The sequence below is a fragment of the Ornithodoros turicata genome, chromosome 3 (assembly GCF_037126465.1).
Source record: "Ornithodoros turicata isolate Travis chromosome 3, ASM3712646v1, whole genome shotgun sequence".
Classification (NCBI taxonomy): Eukaryota; Metazoa; Arthropoda; class Arachnida; order Ixodida; family Argasidae; genus Ornithodoros; species Ornithodoros turicata.
The window spans coordinates 32725610-32745795 of record NC_088203.1 but is presented as its reverse complement, the minus strand read 5'-3'; the positions used below and the strand labels follow the sequence as shown (position 1 = coordinate 32745795).

The following is a 20186-nucleotide window of genomic DNA, read 5'->3' as shown; positions in this document are numbered from 1 at the left end:
TAGTAGTTGCAGGACGTGTGATTTCGCTCAAACGACCACGTTCTCAGTCGGTTCGACCGATTGGCATTGGCATCGCGAAAGAAGATGGCGGCTGCTTGCAGCATGTGGAAAGTGGAGTTGAGTTGCAGTGGTTGTCACGTATGTTGACTGTTTCGAACAATATGTATGATCTGTGGGAAGTTGTTGGATGTAACGACGTATTGAATTGGGCATTTCACGCTCGTCAACATCAAATCTTTCCGTGGGCATGGTACAACATGGGTACGTACCATTTTCTGCATTTTCAGTCAATATGGGGTGTACACGGGCAATATGGGACCCATATTGCCAAGTTCGAGTGAGTATGAGGGAAATCCTGGCAAAACGGGTTCCATACTGGACCCGTACCACAAATGACCAGACAATATGGGTCCAATATTGTGTGCTGCTTGGGTTATTTCAGCACTCAGGGAGATGGTAGACCCACGATCGGTTGTCGCACCCGGGGGGTGCACACATTGAACTAGGCTTGGTTTGACAAGCTTGACCAAGTAGCGCTTCAAAGAGGACGACACGAGACGACTGCTCTTTATAGCCGTAATCAACAACGTTTTAACAATTTGTTAACTTCAATCTTCACTCGAAGGGCGCACATAGGCACCATTAGTTACCCCTACAGGCAGGATCCAGAACGAAGAAGTCAACGCCGAAACACATGGGACGTTTTCCTCGCGTCAAAATGCCGCGCTCACGCGGTTCCTTTGCTCGTGTGGTGAGGACGTATCTAGAGCGTGCGATCTGGCGAGCGACGCGGCGACAAGCACCTGGTTTTTATATTTACATTTATTCTATTTCTTTACAACGCATGGATGTGGACACCTTTTAGAGATAAATCTGCCACCGAAGCTGGTCATTGGTTGCAGTAATTAATTGGTTTCGGTTTACATATTTTTTGTCGCGGCTGGTCGCGGTGAAGCGCAAAAGGACGCTGTTGCACTCCCTTATTCATAGAAGTGCTGAAGAAAACGTGCTGACCAGTGCTGTGATATCAAGGTACTATGTTATTAACTGTGTTCCGTCCGTGGGATCATAACAGAGAAATGGCGCATTTCAGTCAGATAAGCGGGGTGGGGGACTGATGAAGCCTGTATGACGTCGTTACTTTTTCTTCAGTACACCCGTTGCGAAGTAAGCTCAAGAAGTAAGCTCAAGAACACGTAATTCAACAACAGCAACTATATTGTGAGATGATGAATGGGGAGTTTCATCGCCAGGGGCGGTACTCTACTGGGAACTCTCTACGGGGAATGAAATAATGAGCCTCTTCACAATAAGGATCGAAGTCCTATAGTATCGAGAATGGTGAAGAGAGCTTTGAGGGCAGGGCGTTGGTGGGTTGGATGTGGCCAGGGATCAAGTAATTTTGTGTGAGAGAGGGGGGGGGGGGCGAGAGTCCAGCTCGTTAAAGGGACACTCGCATCGACCACAGATCGATTCCGAAACGACAGTGAAATGCAATTCCCGGTCCTTCACTGCCATGACTCCGAAAGTCCCATCCCGATCGACGGAATACTTTTTGCGTAATTCGTGTGTAAGCGGCGTTAGAGCAGACGACGGACGTGGGCGTCAAGTGGAACTCCCTGCTGAGAATATTTAGCAACGTCATAATGAATCTGGCCAGTAAGGACGCGGCGTGCCATAGTCGTCCGCGCGGCTTGCAGCTTGCATGAGCAAGGTCAGGGAAGCGAACGCACAAACGAAGATGTCGGACTCGGAAAGCGAAAGTGGCGAATATGGGTCGTCATCAAACATGTATTCGGAATACATGTTTGATGACGGCCCATATTCGACGGATCCGCTTCCTCTGCAAGTCGTGGGTGATGTACGTGCCGCAGCTGCATTAGCGCCACAGAACGAGCCTCAGGACCACGGATTTAGGTAAGTTCATGATGCGAGTGCTCAATACTTGAGCCCGTGACATTCACTACAACGCTGGAAACAAACGCTGGAGTGTTTGTGCGGCATCTGTGCTCCCCAGGAACCGAATGGGTACCTATGCTGCAGTGCTGGTAAGGTGGCAGAGTTGTGCAATGATGGTGAAGTACAGTGTAGCACGCAGCACACTCTGTTCTTCTCTGCAGGTCTGTGTCTTCGGCCAGAACTTCTGGTGGTGTATCCACCGCAGTATTGCAGCGACGATCACAGTCTTCGCCTACTAAAGCCACAGGTACGTTACAGGTACGCTGAGCAATCCTTATTTTCGTCGTTGTTTGCACACACGACGAATGTCCCATGAAAGTTACGAAGACTCTAACCAACTGTGCAACTCTAGGGCCTGGTTAGGGGGGGCTTTGTTGAGTTAGAATGACTGTCAGGAAATTACTGTACTACGTGATTAGGTACGTGTCCTTTCTTCTTACAGCTACCTCAGGTTCACTGCTTATTCTGTGTTTACAAGCTGGGTTTGGAGATTCCTTGGACCCAGGAACAGACGACAGATACCTGGGTGCGTCGTCCGCATGATTCGTCAACGTTTTCCATCCCCGTCCTATCAGGGCTATCAATGTTTGTGTGCCTCATTTCCTGTACACACCTACGACATAATAAATTTGTGAAGTTTCTTACTGAGAGTGAGAAGCAGAATCTGTGTTACCGCAGTAATCCCCAGAAGTGCAAAGAAATATGCAGGAGCAATAAAATACCTGGTCATAAGTGACAGTTATGCTTTTAATGGTAGTGTCATGCTTCTTATCGTTGACAGTATTATAGCATCTAAGGGATATAGCATGTCAAATAATTTCAGGTTACGATAGCTTCACTAATGGTTCAGTTACACCTCGTTATCATTGTAAATGATACATCTGTCTGGGAATGTCCACAATTTTTCACTCCAATGGAAAATTGCTCTGCCTTGATAGAGCAAAACAAATTTTGATACCTGTCATTGATCAAATTTTTTTAGCGCCACTGTTTTGAAAACAGTTTGCAAGGCTGTAACTTCAGACGTCCTTGCAGAGCATTACCTCTTGTGCATGTATTATAATAATTATTATAATGGAAGCCAATAAGTTACGCAAATGTTAATAAATCTTTGTCTGTGTTGACTGAGTGTTGTCCATTCAAGAGCCATTACATATGTCCACGTCCAACTCTTCACTCTTAAAAATGAACTTCACCGCATAGCACGCTCCTAGCCAACCATTATCTCGAATGATATCGTTATCTGCCCTGATTTGTTGAAAACGGGGGGCGTACGCCATTTCTGTGACACTTATGCTGTTCATAATTGTCACAGAAAAGGCGTACGCGCCCTGTTTTCAACAAATCAGGGCAGATAACGATATCATTCGAGATAATGGTTGGTTAGGAGCGTGCTATGCGGTGAAGTTCATTTTTAAGAGTGTTCATGCACACAGATATTCAATATTATTTATTGCTATGCCCAGACAGTTATCACCGTGATATCCTCAATTTCCCTGCCTCACACTGGCAATGTCCCTTGGCACCTCAAGCCGGGACTCACAAAAAACAGCTTCGTAAGGGCTTCAACTGCAATGGAACTTGTACGGCAATAAAAATCTAGAATAGTCTGTTTCTTACATTTCTGGACGGTTGCATGAACCTCGGGTAATTAACGTGGGGTAGACAAGTTCCCCCTTCACTTACCTTTCCGAAACACACAACCAGTAGTTTATCCAGAACCGCAATCTTGGGCTCTGTTGCAAAAAGAAAATGGTGGTGCAGTTACATTATAACAGTGGTACACACACACACACAAAATTGGGGGGTTGGGGGATCTGGATAGATCTCTGGGCACAAACATGTGTAAAATTTTGGAAGGGTTAGTGCATCCTGAAACGACCCCCATGCCTCAGCCCCCACTACACGAACACTGTACCTCCCCCTTACAGTAAGAGGCCTCTATACTATCTACGGCATATCCTATCAAAGCTAACGGAAGAGCAAATTTGGCCAATGCCTATGGGACGGTGCCTCGTAGAACATGCAGCATTTCTGGTGAATTGACACATCTCTGGTAGCCCCCTTAATGTTTGGAGATTGGTGCATCATTTTACATTTAACCAGCAGTAATGTATAGCATTGCAAAAAAGAAAACAAGGGAAAAAAAGGGCAAGGAAACAACGCTGCGTCAGCATCATTCATCAGCTCACAATGAAGTAGTTGTCAGCATCTGCACAATCATTTGGGTGGACCTGGAAAGTGCCTTTTTTTTCTTGTTTGTTTTTTGTTTCCTTCCTTCAAGTTATTCCGTCCTGACATGTAGCTGTGAGATGTCAGTGGATAAGCCATCAAGTCATTCCCCATTCTCTTTACTTCTTTAACCTGGATGAAGAAAGCACTGTTCTGGAAGATCCTAATTTGTCAGATGCATCGTACAGGCCTTAGTGTAAAAGCCGGCTCTCTTAGCAAAATTGTCATGCACACACGTACCTTGTTTGATGCCGTTTCATGGATGGATGGGACTTGGATCAGATACACCTGGTCCTTCTATAATACAGAACGTCAAAAGTGCACCTGAAGTTGGCCACGACAACCGCAAAAACCGCCTCCCTACAGTACACAAACAGTTCACAGACAACGACATAAAAGGAAACTGGGAAGTAGTTTTATGGCGCTTATGTTATGAACAGACGGTATTGCTTGCATATAGTGCCTGTTTCCAACACAAGCACAGAAATAGCGTCAGTTCTTCCTTTTAGTGATCTGGGTTCTTAGTTTGTGAATTGTTCTGTGTCCAAAAATTGTGAACACAATATATGTAATTAATAATATACCTACCACTTGCGCATGACTCTGTCGAGCTGCGCGTTCCTGTAATACAGATGAAAACCAATCATATCTACCACTTTCCACAAAAGGAGACGAAAGTCTCAGGTGCAGTTATAGGGAAAGTTTCATGATAACGCGTCCGATAGCGAGAAAAGCCAATCACTTTCTTATGAATGACATCGCGTTATTTTACTTATCTATTCTATTTTATTTGTCTATTTATTAATGATAGGTTAGGGGATACGTTATATTGTACCAATTTCGTCGTTTGCTCCCAAGTAGTGCTCATGCGCAAGAGGGACAGATCCGATTGGGAAACTATGTAGACATGTGTCGAAGTTGCTGGCTCCCTTTGTTCGTGGAACACTGTCGGAACAGCGTCAAGTTCTGTTATTTCTTCTTTGTGTCAATCCAAGTTGCACTTGCATGATGTTCTCATCCAGGTACGCATCATCGGCGAAATGCGAGGAGCATACGCGGACAGCATGAATACTCCTTGCTTCATCTGGATACCTGCTAGTGGCATAGCTGCGAGGCCTTGCCGGTGGACCTTTCCATATCTTCTTTGGTTGGTTTCCATGTGTCGACCCGAAGCCTTTATCGCCCTTCACCTGTTATGTACGATTTTGCAAACTGGCACACCAGAAGAAACAGAGTCCCTATACACGTGTGTATGAGGACATACGCGTATCATAACGTGGTGAAATATAATAAATTTTATTGCTAGTGTGGTTTTTTGCAGGCGTATGCTGGCGAATCCATCTGGTTACTTTTAGCAATCTTTATGACGTACTCGTACCGTTCACAGGAAGCTTCGTTTTCCCATCTCACAGGTAACGACTTCAATGGACCATGGCTCGACGAGTGTTCCTCTTGTAGCTAATGATTTACGTGTCAGATAGAGCGGCGAGCCATTTTAAAAAATCGGCATAATCTCTATCAGCTCTCCAAATGTACTTTTGCGAGCGCGACATGGCTGTTCGCAGGAACAGGCCACGACAAAAGTGCGTGGTTCAATCTGGGCTGGCGATAACTGGAAAGTGAACTGGTACCAGTTTAAGCTGGGCTGGTGGCAAGTGGGCACTGTGTGCAACCAGTTCAAGCTGGGATGGCGGCAACTAGCTTCTGAAATAGAAGGTAAAATATTGCGATTTTTTACCCTTTACTAAAGGGTACGGAGTTAAGAGTGTGGTCACAAGGGTACGTTTGTCATTTTGCGTTTGTTCTTGTATATTGCAGCGTTGGTGGTCAGATTCCTGACGCGCAAGTATCTGCCGGAATACTGTCACGGCACTGTGACCCACTACGAAAGAACCGTGGTGGCCAACGGAAAAGCCGTAGGAGTACGTCTTACAGATACCTCCGGAAAGGTACTCGTTCCTCTTCCATGCGTCCTCTTCCATGCGGTACATATCGGGTGCCGGATTTAGAGTGTACGGACACGTTCAGGATATACGCTTAACTGCTTCCCACTTTCGCTTGGTTAGGCTGTCCCTTTGCGTGCGAAATCAACGTCGAGGTTTTCGAAGGAAGTTTTCCTGCAGCCCTGAACGCTGCATCGGTTTCCGGACGACATCTCACTCGAAAGATGCAAGCGCAGAGATTCTCCCGATTCACCGAGTATCCGCGTCACTAGAAAGTGAACCTCACATGTGAACGCGGGCGACTTTTAGGAAAAAACAAAGTCGCCCCAGACTTGACGGCAGACGACAGCGTCCTTGACCGCGGATTGGCCACATTCGACCTTGCGTCGCACGATGTTGTTGGCGCTGGCGCCTTCGAGGATCAAAACGAAACCCGATCTTTTAAAGGGACAGTCGCATCGACCACAGATCGATTCCGAAACCACAGTGAAATGAGATTCCCCGTCCTTCACTGGCCATGACTCCGAAAGCCCCGTTCCGATCGACGGAATACTTTTTGCATAATTCGTGTGTAAGCGGCGCTACAGCAGACGACGGAAGCGGGCGTCAAGCGGAACTCCCTGCTGAGAATCTTTAGCAACGTCACATGGAATCTGACCAATAAGAACGCGGCGAGCCAGAGGAGTCTCCGCGGCTTGCAGCTTGCATGAGCAAGGTCAGGGAGACGAAGGCGAAGGGCGAAGGCACATACGGAGATGGCGGACTCGGAACGCGGAAGTGGCGAATCGTGCTGTTCAAATGCCTTTAGGAATAGCTCCCGTGACGAATATACATGTTTGATGACGGCCCATATTCGACGGATCCGCTTATTCTGCAAGTCGCTGGTGATGTACGTGCCGCAGCTGCGTTAGCGCAACAGAACGAGCCTCAGGACCACTGCTTTAGGTACGTTCATGATCGGAGTGCTCAATACTTAATCCCGTGACATTCACACTACGACGCAGGAAACAATCCAAGTGTTTGTGCGGCGTCTGTGTTCCTCAGGAACTGGATGAGTACCTATATGCTGCAGTGCTGGTGAAGTGGTAGAGTTGTGCAATGACGGCACGCACCACACGCACGCATCACACTTTGTTCCCGGCTCCCTGTCATCGGCCAGAACTTCTAGTGGTGTATCTACCGCAGTATTGCAGCGACGATCACAGTCTTCGCCTACTGTGCCCACGATAGATAGGCACGTCGAGCAATCCTTATTTTCGTAGTTGTCGTCGTTGTTTGCACACACGACGAATGCCCCATGAAAGTTACGAAGGCTCTAACCAACTGTGCAACTCAAGGGCCGGGTTAGAATTAGAATGATTGTCAGGAAATTAACTATGCTACGTGTTTAGGAAAGTGTCCTTTCTTTTTACAGCTACGTCAGGTTCACTGCTTATTGTGTGTTTACAAGCTGAGTTTGGAGATTCCTTGGACCGAAAAACAGACGACAGATACCTGGGTGTGTCGTCCGCATGATTCGCCAACGTTTTTCCATCCTGGTCCTATCAGGACTATCATCTTTAGTGTGCCTCATTTACTGTTCACACCTACACCATAATAGACTTGCGTAGTTTCCAATTGAGAAGTGTGAAACAGAATCTGTGTTACCACAGTAATCCTGAGAAGTGCAAAGGAATCGGCAGGAGCAATAAACTACCTGGCCATAAGTGACAGTTATACTTTTAATGATAGTGTAATGCTTCTTATCGTTGGCAGTATTATAGCATGTGAGGGATATAACACGTCAAATAATTTCAGGTAACGTTTCATAACTCACTAATGGTACAGTTACACCTCATTATCATAGTAAGTGATACATCTGTCTGGGAATGTCCAAAATTTGTCATTCCCACGGAAGATTGTTCTGCCTTGATACAGAAAAACAAATTTTGATACCAGACATTGATCCAATTTTTTAGCACCACTGTCTTGAAAACAGCTTTCAAGACTGTAACTTCAGAGATCCTTGGCAGAGCATTACCTCTTGTCTATGTATTTTAATAATTATTATAATGGCAGGCAATAAGTTACGCAAATGTGAATAAACCTTTGTGTTGACTGAGTGTTGTCCATTCAAGAGCCATTGCACAAGTCCACATCCAACTCTTCACGCACAGATATTTATTATTTGCTATGCACAGACAGTTATCAGCGTGCACCACACTGGCAATGTCCCTTGGGATCTGAAGCGGGGACTCACAAAAATAAAAAATAAAATAAACAGTTTTGTAAGTACTTCAATTGCAATGAAAACGGGACGATTGGACAGTACATTGGACGATTTCATTATAACAGTGGTACACAGGAAAAAACTCCGGGTGTTGGGGGGGATCTGGATCGATCTCTGGGCATAACCAAGTGTAAAATTTTAGAAGGGTTAGTACATCCTGAAATGGCCCTCACGCCTCAGACCCCACTACTCGATTAATGCACCTCCCTTTTACAGTAAGAGGCCTCTTACTATCTACGGCATATCCTATCAAAGCTCACAGGACAGCAAATTTGGCCAATGCTTATGTGACAGTGCCTGGTAGAACATGCAGGTTTTCTGTTGAATTGACACTACATCTCTGGTAGCCCCTTTAATGTCTGGAGGTAGGTGCATCATTTTACATTTAACCAGCAGTAATGTATAGCATTGCAAAAAAGGAAACAAGGGTTTAATCTCAACGCTGCATCAGCATCATTCATCATCTCACAATAGCGTTGTTGTTGTCAGCCTCTGCACAAAGATTTGGGTGGACCTGAAACGGACCTTTTTTTTTTTCTTTTCATTTCCTGCTGTCAAGTTATTTTGTCTTGGCATGTAGCTGTGAGATGTCAGTAGAAGCCATGAAGTCATTCTCTTTACTTCTTGAACTTGGATGAAGAAAGCACTGTTCTGGAAGATCCTAATTTGTCAGAGGCGTCGTAAAGGCATTAGTGTAAAAACCAGGTCTCTCAGCAAAATTGCAGTGCACACACGTACATTGTTTGATGCCGTTTCATGGATGGATGGGACTTGATCAGCAGCACCTGGTCCTTCTATAACACAGGACGTCAAAAGTGCACCTCAAGTTGGCTACGACAACCGCAAAAACCGCCGCCCTACAGCACACAAACAGTTCACAAACAGAGAGATAAAAGGTAACTGGGAAGTGGGTTATGGCGCTTATGTTACGGACAGAGGTACTGTTTGTATAGTGCCTGTTTCTAACACCAGCACACAAACAGCGTCAGTTCTTCCTTTTAGTGATCGGGGTTCATAGTTTGCGAATTGTTCTGTGTCCAAAAATTGTAAACACATTATATGTATTTAAGTAATATACGTACCACTTGCGCTTGACCCTGTCGAACTGCCTGCAGCTGTAATACACATGAAAACCAATCATGTCTACCACATTCCACAAAAGTCACAGGTTCAGTAACAGTGAAAGTTTCATGATAACGCGTCCGACAACGAGAAAAGTCAATCACGTTCATATGAATGACATCACTTGAACTTGTTTATTGGATTTTATTTATCTAGTTATTAATCATAGGTTAGGGGATACCTTACGTTGTACCGATTTCGTCTTTTGCTGCAAAGTGCTACTCACGCGCAAGAGTGACAGACCCGATTGGGAAACTACATAGACATTGTGACTTACTGTCGAAGTTGCTGGCTCGCTTTGTTCGTGGAACACTGTCGGAACGGCGTCAAGTTTCAATTCGTTCCTTTTTTGTGTCAATCCAAGTTGCACTTCCATGATGTTCTCATCCAGGTACACATTATCGGTGAAATGCGAGGAGCATACACGGACAGCATGAACACTCCTTGCTTCATCTGGATACCCGCAGTGATGTAGCTGCTTCCAACTTTCGCTTCGTCTGTGGTCTGGCTGTAGCTGTATCCTTGGCGTGCGAAATCAAACATCGAGGTTTTCGAAGGAAGTTTTCCTGGAGTCGGGAACGCTGCGTCGGTTTCCAAACGACATCCCACGCGAAGGATGCAAGCGTAGCGATAGTATCCGAGTCACTAGAAAGTGTCACATGTGAATACGGGCGACGTGCCGGAAAAAAACAAAGCAGCCCCAGACTTGGCGGCAGACGACAGCGTCCTTCACAGCGGATTAGCCAGATTCGACCTTGCGTCACGCGATGTTGTTGGCGCTGGCGCTTTCGAGGATCAAAACGAAACCGGATCTTTTAAATTCGATTCCTCATCACCCGGTCCGTTTTGGAAGGAGAAAATTTGGCAAATAGCTCGTGGTAGTGTACCGAACACATTGGTGTTGGATTCGTAACCACGGTTCCGGATGCGACAGTCCCTTTAAATTCGATTTCTCATCACCCGGGCAGTTTTGGGAGGAGAAAATTTGGCAAATAGCTCGTGGTACACTCTTAAAAATGAGTTTCACCACATAGCACGCTACTAGCCAACCAACATTCCGAATGACAACGTTCTCGTACATGATTTGTTGAAAACGAGGGGCGGAGCCTATTTTGTGACACTTATGCTGTTCATAATTGTTACAAAAAAGGCGTACGCCTCCCGTTTTCAGCAAATCGGAGAAGATAATGATATCATTCGAGATTAAGGTTGGCTAGGAGCGTGCTATGAGGTGAAGTTCATTTCTAAGAGTGTAGTGTGTCGAACAAATTGGTATTGGATTCGTAACCACCGATCCGGATACGACAGTCCCTTTAAGTGATCCGGATAGTACGGTTCGGGAATTCCCTACAATAGGAATCAACCTTAAGGCTGGTAGTGTGGGCAATGGAGAAGACAACAACAACAACTTTATTTTTGACTTGGAGAGTGGGGAGGTTCATCGCCACAGGCGATACTCTACCCCATTGCTGGTGGGAATGTGGAATGGAGAAGAATGTACTCTAGATCTTATACAAACAACGTAATTCACTAATTCAACGTAAGTTATAGGCGAATAAGGAAGTGGAAAGCGTCCTTTTGCGCTTCACAGCGATCAGCAGCGACAAAAATATGGAAACCGAAACCAAATAATTACTGCAACAAATGACCCGCTTCAGCGGCAGATGTTTCTCTAACAGGTGTCCACTGAAGGTCCCAAAGGGGGTAGTACCCATTTTAATACCCACGGCGCTCTGCTTTAGAAGTTGTTTTTCACAAAACTCATCTGAATTTTTATTTAAACAATGAGCGCCCCCCACTCATTCACACGGTGTGCAGCTTGTACGTGGTATCGGACAGATATTTGTAAAATAGAAAGTGTTTCGATTGGTTCACCCGTTCGCGAATTATTTAGCCCGGGGATATAACTGAAACACCCCGTATAGTTGTGCCCAGACTCAGGCATCTCACATTATACAGAGAGAAGACCTCCTCTCATCTCTTTGCTAGGTTTTGATTGGTTGTCGCAGAACGATACTTCCAATAATGCGCCTGAGACGCGCGCGAATATCCGTAGTCGAAAGATCCGGCGTATACACTGTCCCCGCGTACTGGAAAACATTTTTCCGAGGTCACACCCACGCCCAGCGTGCTCCCTGAAATCTTCCCAAAAACGCTCCGTGCATTCCGGCCTTCATAGTGAGTTTGGAATACCGTTGACAAGGTTATCGTGCCTATCGGAACCAATCGCAGTCGTGCGTGACTCAGAATCTCCCCGGCAGCTCCCCAGTGTGGGCCCCAGGCTGGACAAATATAGGCTATCTCGGATTCCCAATGTTGGCCCGATTTTACAATTCCAACCCTGCCCAAGCACGGGCTAATATTGGCAGCCGATATTCAGCTCCAGTATTGCCAATGTACACCGCATATCGCCCAGGCAGCAGCTCAGTATTGGCCTCACATTGGTCCTATATTCGGTAAATTGGAAGTCAATATAGGCCCAATCAAGGCAGCTCGCGACACGGTTGTCTGGAATCGCAGTTTACTTTCGTCGCGCCTGAAAGTTGTTGTGCCAATATTGCATTTGAAAGTGTCGACCATATCCCGGGCAGCACACCAATATCGACCCAATATGGGCTGCCTCTATTGGCAAATCCATTTTGCCCGAATTATGCCAATTCTTCCGTGATAATGCAGGTGATGAGTCCGTGTATAATAATAATGCATTATCCGATAAATCCGGGCCTATAAATACAGGACCCTCGCTTCTTTCCCACTTCGCATTTATGGTAATGTTGCAGACCCCCCCCCCCCCCCCCACACACACACACTTCTCTTCACAAGTTCTAAATCCGCCATCTCGCGTGATGACTAGCCGTGAGCATGTTATGCAGTGAAGTTATAGCACCAAACTTGCAATGTGGGTCTGTTGGTAGCCATACAACATATCTAAAAGCCGCACACTAGACGGAGGCGGAATGGACTAGACAGGACAACTCAAGAGATAAAATACTGGGCACTGGAACTGGAGAGAGTGATCTGATCGACCTTTCACTTCTGTAGAACCCCCTCGGGAGCCCGATGAACTTAGACGTGCTCAAGAAGTGGCATGACTACACCAACTTGGATGCCTCTTTGTGACTTTTGGGAGCCTACTTTTTCTTTTTCAACGTTGCGTCTTATAAGACTTTTTTTCAGTTGCGAGTAAGCAGTTGCCCTGTTGTCACCGATGTGGTCGGGTTCGTCATCAACTCCGAAGGGATGGCCTAGTAGGAACAGACCAGTCTGCTCTTAGTCTAAGTTTCCCGGGCAGCGACGCCACATCATGCAGGCACTTTGGACCTCGGCGAGAATGAAATTGGGAGGCTAGCAAGGAGTCTACACTTGCGACATTTTACTGGGACATATAACAAAAGTTAACAACGACATCAGTGCAACAGTACTGGTTGTTGGGCTGTATCTTTTGCGTCTAGCGCAAATCCTTTAGTTTCGGATTAGTTATATTTTAATAATAAAAGGCCAGAGCAGCGCGAGGTGTGTGATGACAAAGTGGTGTACCACATTCTCTCGCTGGCTGGACCGAACTGGATGTCTGACTGATGCTCTCTCGGTAGTGTTGAAGCCACACGCACAGACTGTCCACGGTATGAAACTTCAACAAAGGTTACGGGCCCAGATCGGTTTCAAGCCACCGAGTAACCTCAAGCGGTGAGCAAGTTCATATTCTTTTGAGAAACCAAAATGGCGGAGGGAACGTCGACTAACCACTCGGTCCACTTAGAGAAGCTTGACTTCAGCAATTATCCCACATGGCGTTTTAAATGACGATATACCTCAAGGCGAAGGGACTTTGGTCGGCCGTGGAAGGTGAACGCCCAACTGACCAGGATGCCAGGCGTGAATGGGACAAGAAGGAGATCGAGGCTACTAACGTCTTGGTCCAGTCGCTGTCAAGCGCACAGACGAGTTAAGCGCGACCCGCATACGACGTTTTCTCGACGGGAAAGCGTCGACGGCTCGACGGTTTTCCGCTGAACTACGAAAACAATAGGAGCAGGCCAGTTTCGCCGACGTCTGCGGTGAGCAGATCTCGACGGTTGACGCCGGAAGTAAAGCGCCGCCCGCATACGACGGCTTTCTCGACGGAAAAGCGCCCAACTCCGCAGTCGTGACGTCACCCCGACGGACAACCGCCGAGTCCACCCGCATACGACGGCTCCTCGGGCGGCGTCGGTTATGTTCGGCGGCTTGGCCTTCGGAACCCCTTGCGGAGTTTTAAGCCACGAAAATTAACAAGAAGAACGTAGGCGACGGAGAACTAAGGTTTTAGGTGTAGAATGTAGCACAATACTTCACACACATAGCTTGGCAACAAAAGCACGAAACTTGATCCCGTGTATCGCTTGCATTTCCGCTTCCGTTCTCTTGTTCACTGCCGCTATCACCGCGATGGATGAACACCGAAAGTTGCTGCTTCTGAAAAAGAAAGTGCTTCTTCTTAAGAAGAAGGAGCTTTTGCGCAAGAAGAGCTGGTGGGTTCGACCTGTTTGGGAAGATAGGAAGACTGAAAGTGAATTCCACACAGCAGTGAGTACCATTTGATATTCTTCGATGCCTACGCTCACGCGAGCGTACACTTTGCGTTCTTGCACTTTGCACTTGCAGTCACTATATAAGCTACGTTTAGCGTAATATATGGTGACTGTAGGCGCAGTGACACCGTGTTACGTTCACAACGTAAAGCGCTTTACTTTTGCAGATGCGAAAACTGAGAGACAGCGGGGACAACAGCTACTTTCATAAGTACTTTCGCATGGGTCCCGAAGTTTTCGACATGCTGCACAAGTTGGTCGAAGATGACCTGCGAAAGGCCCACCTCTGCAGAGAACCGATTTCGTCAGCTGAGCGACTTGCATTTACACTGAGGTAACAGGAACGGGCGATCGTACCCTTCGAACTGCACATAACAGAAGCATAACTGCACCCACTGGTGCCCTCGAATAACTTTGTAATCAACGCAGCCAAAACCAAGGTTATGTCTTTCTCTCGTAAAACTAACATAGTCTCTTATGACTACAGTTCCAGCACAAATGTCATCTCACGTGCTATAATTTGGACCCTCACCGAAGCTGTCAAAAAAAAAAAGTGATTCATATTTTGCACTATCTATCCGTCACACCCAGGGACTCCAGTTGTACAATTATGAATACCAGTCAGCCACAAGATATTGGGGCAATAATTGCTACAAACTTGTAACTTGCATTATAGAGTAGACCAGTGGTTCTCAACAATCCTTTCTTTGGACTCCTAGTATAGAACTTGTATGAAAAGGTTAACAAATATTTTGTATGATTCTACCATTTCATGGCTCCTGTTATGTCGAATGTACGATGCAGTATCTCGATAATTATTTCTGTCAACGATGACAACTTTGTCATCCGCATACTGGAAAATTGTGCTTTGTACACCTTATTTACATATACATTAAAACAGATGTTCATGTACATCTCTTTGCGACGCAGTTGATGTAACCCAAATTTTTTTGTTCTCTGAATATCACATACAGAATGTCATAGCTGTGTCACATAGCTCTGTTGCTACTTGTGTGCATATTTATTAAGGTATTCTTGTCCTCTAGGGGACATTTTCGATAGTCCTGATGGCTGTCGTAGACAGCTGCTACAGGTTTGTCCTGATTGATGTTGGCGCTGAGGGACGACAAAGTGATTCTGGAGTGTTCAAGGCATCTCCAATTGGCCACCACCTTGAAAGCGGCACCTTGGACACCCCAGGGTTGAAGAAACTGCCTGGAAGCGACCTGGTGACTCCCCACGTGTTTATTGGTGATGAGGCGTTCCAACTGCGACCTGATTTTCTGAGGCCCTACCCAGGCCTCGGCCTGCCTACAGAAAAGAGGGTCTTCAACTTACGGTTGAGCCGTGCCAGGTAATGCATATATTTTGCAAAGTTCTAGATATACAATTACTTTTACATGTTGCTTCTTAGCACTTTTATGGCAGCATAACAGTACCTCAGTTGTACTGTTGTACTGTTTCATGTAGAGTACTTATGCATATTTGTGTAGCATTTTGCAAGCCACACAGTTACTTGGACTGACACGAAAATGTGGGTAAATGTTAAGGGCATCTTCATTAATTTAGAAGAAGTGTTTTATGCATGAAACTGTATGTTATGGAATTGTTACACTAAAGTGTAACATGCCATGACAGACACGTGTGGGGTAATATAATTGTGGCCTACAAGTTGAACTGAGCAAGGAGCCAAAAAATCCACAAAGTAAGAAAGGAAACAGAAAATAGCATAAGAACATGCAGACAAAACCACATGGTCATTTTTGTAACTTGAAGAGGTGCTGCGTCCACAGAAGTCTCGTTTTAAGTGTGTGCAGAACCTCCTAACAATATAATTGTGTTTCATTTCCTTATGTTAATGTTTTCTGCTCTGTTCTGTTTTTTGTGTTTTTTTCCTAGTTGTCTTTCTACAAACTTGTATGCGCTCAATATTCTTATACATGCCATTTACATTGCATGTAGGAACTGCGTTGAAAACGCATTCGGCATTCTCTGCGCACGGTGGAGGATCCTGTTGAGGACCATCAACTTAATACCAGAAAATGCAGATGGTGTTGTAAAGGCAGCTTGTGTGCTTCACAATTTCCTGAGCACTCACAACAATGACACTGTGGGCTATGGTGACAATCAGGATGTCTACAGCAACATTACTGAAGGAAGATGGCATCAGGAGCTGGAGGGTTGTTCAATGTTGCCTTCTCTGCATCGCACCCATGCAAGAAACTTCAGCAGGGATGCCGCTGCAAGCAGGGAAGCATTTACTAAATACTTCTGTAGTCCAGCTGGGGAGTTGTCATGGCAGTGGGCAAGGGTACAACCACAGTGAAGGGCAGTTTCTTCATGAAAGATGTGCATTAGGATTGTCACCTCTCCGGATTTCACCCGAACAGTTATGGAATTGAAGTCTTGCTTTTTGTGTCTGGGTGAAGGTGAAATGCATACAGTGGACAGGTGCGCAGCTCCCCATAGAGTGCATAGTTTGAGATAGCTCACACAGAACTGGGCACAATGTAAATGAAATTGATAGGACCAATAAAAATGCAACGTTATGCATTCCAGCTGGCCAAAAAGGGGTTGTGACAGGTCATCCCAGGTTATCCCAGATAAACATAAAAAATTGTTATTTGCACTGATGTGAACCTGCACTGAAAGAATAGAAGCATAGAAGCAAAGAAAATAGGCACCGCGGATACCAAGGCGTATGTGCCTCTCTCATCACAGACCTCACTGCCGCCAGTGAGGTAGCGCACAAGAAGTCACGTGCTTACAGCTGCCCATAAAAATCCATGCAACTCTGAGGTCTGAGACGTCTGCGCTTAGCTCGGCGGTGTGCTTGAGGGCTTGTATCTCACTAGGTACGGCACATAGAAGAATAACTTTTTCCCCTTTGTATTTAGCTGCAGTGCAATGTGTCCACGACGTAATGAACCACATCTATGCAAGTGTCTCAACCCCGTGAATGCTTATCTAGGCTTTCGGCGTGACCAGGCTGTCCTGGCTTTCTGTAGTCTGAGGTAACTAAAACAACGTTTGGGTACAGAAAAAAAACTTTTGATACATCGTATTAATTCAAATGCAAAGCCCACTGCGTTGCCCCCCCCCCCCCATGTCATGGGCTGATGGAGAAGGTGGCAACCCTAATGTACATATGAATAGTGACTCCTTTTGTTACATGAAAACAAATGTGAATGGTTATAGGCTGTGAATATGGCTGTGTTGGACTTTATGTTTTGTATAGTACTATTGTATAAATTTTGTGTGTTGTGGGGGTTGTTCCAAAAACGTCGCTTGATGAATTATTCGTGAATAGACGCTGCTGTTGAAATCCTTTTCCATAGAAAGCTCTCAGTTTAAACTGTTCCCTCCCTTTTTGTTGTGTGTCATCAACTGCATCTTTCAAAGTACCCAGTCTACTGTATATGAAGTTCATCAGTAATGTTAGATTGGTTATTCATTATTGTCAAATGGTAAAACAAGGTATTGTTGTACAACATTGAGATATGTTTATTGCAAAGTCATTTCTTCATGGAGAAACTCGAGCAGGTAGCATGTTAAGCTATATAATGTTATTGCCAGCAGCAATGCTGCTTGCATGTGCTTTCCCACAGGATTTCCACCTGCAAAAATAGCATCGGTGCTGCCACGTACAGCTTTTTTCTATCTGTACAGGAGGGAAATTACAGTGTATATGTACATATTCCTATACCATATACATACACAGTGCTCTAGATATGTTGCATAGGTGACCAGCAGCTCGAACCTTTTTTTTTTTAACACATAGCGGTAATACTCTCCACTTATTGTGATGCATCATTGACTGTGTATTTGGAATACACCCACTATGCTGTATACATTGTTGATACTGTATCATGTTGTACATTTTTGTCTACTTGTGAAATAACATGCGGTTGCACAGCACATACTACTATTTATTGCCTGCTCATTTCTTCATACCTGTGGAGAACGTCCAACAATTCAACTCTCAAACCATGCAAATACTCGCGTCGGCAGCGTCGCGCACCTTCTGCAATTATGTTTCCGAGGCTGTCATGTTCGTCGGGCCTTTGCTGCAGCTGCAGATCAATGAGACGCAGTTCAGCATCAAGCCTTTCATGGTTGTTTGAGGTCCTGGTACGTTTTCTTCGTGGTTGGGAGGATAAAGGTTGGCGAAGTGGAGTGACAGGCTGGGTCTCACAGGGTCGTGTCGCATCATCTTCACATGGTATATGAGGAGAAGCTTGAGCAACTGGGGAAGGTGGGGCATGTGGTAACGAATGGGATATTGTCGGTGGTGATGTGCAGCTAGGGGTCAATCCCGAGAGGCAAACAGAACCTGTGTGCGATTCTGTCACCATACTCTCAAGTAATGACTGTGCTGTCTCACTGCTATTAGATGCAGGCAGGGGACACATCTGTAAATTTCCAGATGTCCTGGATAGAAAGCATGATGTCAGCAGTCGAATAGCATCGATGTTATAGATTTCGCAAACCAACACTGTCTGATCAAACAGGAGCTGCATGGATGACAGAATCATTTAAATCACCATGATGCGGGAATGCTGTTTCTAACGATCCTTGAATACCAATACCAACAGTTACTCGGTCCGCATTCATCTTTTGCTCATTCGATGCATTTATGAAAGTATTTACACATGTGTCAGCACTGTTTCCCTTAAAGTCTGCCCAGGATGCACATTCCCTAAGAACGTTAGTCATGATATTGCCCACCTTTGTGAGGTGACAAGTGATGGTGACATGACAAGTATTTAAAACCACCAAAATTTATTTTTGCCCATCCCTGTTCAAAACTAGAAAAAGAAAAGAAAAAAAAAAGACAACAAGAGGAGTGTAAAAAAGACTTTGACCATGGTGCCCTAGTTGCTTACCTCCTGGTGTTGTATATGTATTATACGATACGATATTATTAGACGATTTGTTGACATCGTCGCGGGTACAGACTGGGACTTTGTTCTCAATACAGATCAACCTAATGAAGCCTACAGCTCTTTTTTCAAAAAGTTACTTGAGGTATACCACTCCTGCTTCCCTATGGCTACGAAAACATTGCGCAAAACCTATAGGAAGCCATGGATGACAACTAGTTTAATGAAAATTATACGAGAAAGAGACAAATTATATAAAATGTTTTTGAAAGATAGAACTGAAATCAATCACACTACATATAAGAATTTTAGGAATTACGCCACGGCGGCAATTAGACGTGCTAAGAAAGATTATTACGTGAGACTTTTCACTGACGAATCGAGAAGCAATATATGGAGTGTCATAAACAAACTGCGGGGAAATGGTACAGGTCATGGCTCCATCCACAGTGTTGTCCATGATAATACCATTTTAACAGGACAAGATATGGTTGAAGGCATAAACGCGTACTTTGCGAATCAATTTCCACCATCTTATCAATCAACACCAACAAGAATGCATCCAGCACGTAGCAACTTACAGTCACTATTTTTCTCTCCGGTTGATGCTAATGAAGTGTCCTCAACTATTGTTTCTCTGAAAAAGAGCAAGAGCTTGGATGTTTTCAACATGCAAATAGCGCCAATAAAAAGCGTAGCGAGCCACATAGCACCCTGCTTATCGCACATTTTCAATCTCTGTTTCGAGCACGGAGTGTACCCAGCTGAAATGCAGATAGCCAAACTTTGTCTGATACATAAAGGGGGGGACACGCAGGTCATGTCCAACTACCGACCGATAAGCATTTTACCGGTACTGTCTAAGGTGTTTGAAAAAATAATATATATAAGAATGATCACTTTTGTTGATCGTCACTCTATTTTAACGCCAGCACAATATGGGTATCGAAAATTAAAATCTACTGAAACAGCGCTTTTAAAAGTGAAGGAAATAGTAGCAAAAGGAATTGAAAACAAGCAGTTCACACTAGGGATTATAGCCGATTATTCCAAAGCCTTCGACTCGATAGATCACACAATTTTACTAAGTAAGCTTTCTTCCTACGGCATACGCGGACTTCCTTTAATGCTGTTAACGTCATATCTTAGCTGTAGGCTACAGTGCGTAGTTATAAAAGACAAGAAGTCATCTTTTAAGCCCGTGAAA

The 20186-nt window shown here is 45.1% G+C and overlaps 2 protein-coding genes across 2 annotated transcripts; one reads left to right on the top strand and one right to left on the bottom strand.

The window, feature by feature from the left end:
* Positions 1-8584: 8584 nt before the first annotated feature.
* Positions 8585-10411, bottom strand: LOC135390168 (uncharacterized). The gene is made up of 4 exons (XM_064620145.1): positions 9803-10411; positions 9486-9518; positions 9142-9197; positions 8585-9064 (listed from the first exon to the last, which is right to left on the bottom strand). Exons 1-4 carry the CDS (start codon positions 9899-9901, stop codon positions 8869-8871), a joined length of 384 nt encoding a protein of 127 aa, XP_064476215.1. The 5' UTR covers positions 9902-10411; the 3' UTR covers positions 8585-8868.
* A 4630-nt stretch (positions 10412-15041) lies between these two features.
* Positions 15042-17918, top strand: LOC135390167 (uncharacterized). The gene is made up of 2 exons (XM_064620144.1): positions 15042-15450; positions 16059-17918. Exons 1-2 carry the CDS (start codon positions 15164-15166, stop codon positions 16420-16422), a joined length of 651 nt encoding a protein of 216 aa, XP_064476214.1. The 5' UTR covers positions 15042-15163; the 3' UTR covers positions 16423-17918.
* Positions 17919-20186: the final 2268 nt, after the last annotated feature.